The sequence below is a fragment of the Larimichthys crocea genome, chromosome XVII (genome assembly GCF_000972845.2).
Source record: "Larimichthys crocea isolate SSNF chromosome XVII, L_crocea_2.0, whole genome shotgun sequence".
NCBI lineage: Eukaryota > Metazoa > Chordata > Actinopteri > Sciaenidae > Larimichthys > Larimichthys crocea.
In genome coordinates, this window is record NC_040027.1 from 13,975,360 (window position 1) to 13,978,354 (window position 2,995).

At 37.2% G+C, this 2,995-nt stretch overlaps 1 protein-coding gene across 1 annotated transcript in view; it reads left to right on the forward strand.

Annotated features, from left to right (window-relative positions):
• The first annotated feature begins 1,694 nt into the window (after nt 1–1,694).
• The window catches only part of atp10a (ATPase phospholipid transporting 10A), a 37,472-nt gene continuing 36,171 nt past the window's right edge, over nt 1,695–2,995 (forward strand). Inside the window, exon 1 of the mRNA XM_027290251.1 lies at nt 1,695–2,584. Within this exon, the coding sequence (XP_027146052.1) occupies nt 2,160–2,584 (425 nt within the window). The 5' untranslated portion in view covers nt 1,695–2,159. The remainder of the gene's footprint in view (nt 2,585–2,995) is intronic.

The following is a 2,995-nucleotide window of genomic DNA, read 5'->3' on the forward strand; positions in this document are numbered from 1 at the left end:
ATCACTCCACCATCTCTCTACATTCGCATGTCTATGAGTCCTTTGTGTGTTTGTGTGGTTATGTTTCAGGTAAAATACACGTAAACATTTTTTTTTTCATTTCCCCTTGAGGGATCAAAAAGTATATCTCTTCTTCTATTCATTACCATGTTCTTTAATTCTAATTTAATCTTGCTTTTGTGTGTCTCTCTTGTTATTTTGCCTTGTGCTTGTCAGTCAAAACACTTCGTAAACTTTAAAGGTCCAGTGTGTAGAATTTAGTTGCATCTAGTGGATGAATTGCTGCATTGCAATCTCCTCGCATCACCCTCACCTTCCTAGTGTAAAAGGACAAACAACACATTAAGGACCCTGTTTAAAGTCAGTATCTAGTTCTGGGCTACTGTAGATACCCACCTCTTCTCATTGGCTTTTGACACCATGTAGAGTGTTGATTTCATGTGTATACATGCATTTTTTTTTTTTATCTTGTGCGGGCAAAGCTTTTTTTTTTATGTAGTGCTTTTTATTTATTTTATTTTATTGTTTTTTTTATATTTCTATTGTCTACTTCATGTTTTTATTGTGTTTCCATTGTGTTATTTATTGTGTTTCATCTTGTTGTGCAACACTTTGGAAACCTTGTGTTTGCTAAAATCGTGCTATATATAAATAAAGTGGATTGGATTAGATTGGATAGATACACAGTGTTTCAACATGCCGGCATCCATGAAAGAGGACCTGCTCCCACTGTAGATATAAAAGGATAATTTTTAAGCAACAAAAACAAAAAAGATTTTTATTATCAGGTGATCATACATGCATGAAAACATAGTTATGAATATTATATTCCATGTCTGACTTTTTCTGAAAATAAACTTAACTTAACTCAACTCAAACTTTATTTATAAAGCGCATTTAAAAACAACTGAGGTTAGACTGAGATTCTACAATGAAGATAGAGGGGATACTTCGATAAAACATGGGACCCAGTACTGAATTACCTTAAAAATGTGAGCTCATAGACACTAGCTATTGTACAAAGCCTCACAGTGCAAACAAAAGTATGATCTCGTATATGTCTACTGACTACTGACCTATTTATTTTACTGTTATTCTTTATTTATTTTTCTGCTTTTTTATTCCGTGTATAGTAGATAATTCTCATTTTCATTTGATGACCATGAGATATCGTTGTAATGCTTGATGTGCAGTGTCTTTCTTTTTTCATTATATATATATATATATATATATATATATATATATATATGTGTGTGTGTGTGTGTGTGTGCGTGTGTGTGTGTATATGTGTGTGTGTGTATATGTATGTATATGTATATTTCTCTTTTTTCTCTATATTGAAAATCTATAAACATATTTAAAACAAAAAGCAACTGAGGTTGACCAAAGTGCTGTACAGGTTAATACATATAATACATATAATGCCATAATTACAAAAGGTTAAGATAAATGGTTAAAGCCAGGGAGAAAAAGTGTGTTATATATATATATAAGTCCCCTGATCTTACACACTGCACCTTTTTAAAGGTGCTACATAAATAAAAAGAAAAATACGAAATGTCATTTTTAAGTGTTATAACTTTTTCTTTTGTCATCAAACTGTCTTCTTACATAAAAAATAAAAAATAAATACACACACCTTTCACTCTGTCGATATTTGGTAGCTTCCTGTGAGCCAATGTAAACTCCAATAATACCGCGTGGCACTTGGGAGACACAGAAAAAAAAAAGTCCAGGTTGGCTCGAGGAGGGGCCAGCGGGTCAGATTTCCCCCCGTGACCCGCTGACGATCATCCTGTCCGGGCGCAGCCTGCGCGCATGCGCCGATCTACAAGCAGTAGCACTAGCACCTGTAGCACCGCTGAGCCCCATCCGCATGATTCACAGATCAGCGGCGAGCTCCAGCTAAAGCCTCCCTACTATCTCAGCATCCTTCCCAGCAAGAGAAAAGGGGGGAGAGAAAAAAAAAAAAGAGGAGAAGCTAAACAAGCAAAAGTTTTCGACATGGATGAAAAGGAGCTGTTTGTGTGACTTAAAAAAGAAAAAGAAAAACTTTCTTCGCGTGGTAGAAGAATGATAACATAGCTAGCTAAAAGTCAACTTGTGTGTATGTGTGTGTGTGTGAAAAGTTTTTTTAAAAAGCTGGGATACAAACGGCTATGGCGCGAGACAGCGAAGACCCCGAGATGACCAAAGCTTCAAAAGTCAAACGACAGAGAAAGAAAAAGACCAAAGACAACAAAACCAGGACTGTCCACGCCAACATACTGTATGATTACTCCAAGGGAGAGGAAAACCCGAACCGACACTATGCAAACAACAAGATTAAGACGACCAAATACACTGTGCTGTCTTTCCTGCCCAAGAATCTCTTTGAACAGTTTCATAGGTTTGCTAATGTTTACTTTGTCTTCATCGCCCTGTTGAATTTTGTCCCGGTTGTCAATGCCTTCCAGCCAGAACTCGCTCTGGCTCCTGTCGTCTTCATTTTGTCTGTCACTGCCATCAAAGACTTATGGGAGGACTACAGGAGACACAGGTCGGATAAAGAAATCAATCACATGGACTGTCTGGTCTACAGCAGGTAAGTGAGGCCTGGATACCAGCAGTGTCCAGCTGTGGCTCAAACTTTATGACTGTGTGTGTGTGTGTGTGTGTCAGTAAACTTTCCAGCTGATGGAGGCAGATTGTAACAACAAAAACATTTTCTAAACTAACCTAGCAGATCATACAAGCTGGCCTCACAGAAACCAGCTGTCAGTCTCTCAGTTTTTCAGCATCCAAGATGAATATACACTTCATTTGTACAATTGCAACTTTTGAGAGGTGTTTCTAATATTTTTGCCACCCCAGTTAGGGAAAATAGCCGCTCTAACCTTTCTAAATAACTATCTAACACATCAAAAGGATAAAAAAAGACCTAAAAGAAACAAAAACAATCAGGACCTTTCTTAACTAACCTACGAGATCATACAAGCTGGCCTTCATGCTACAG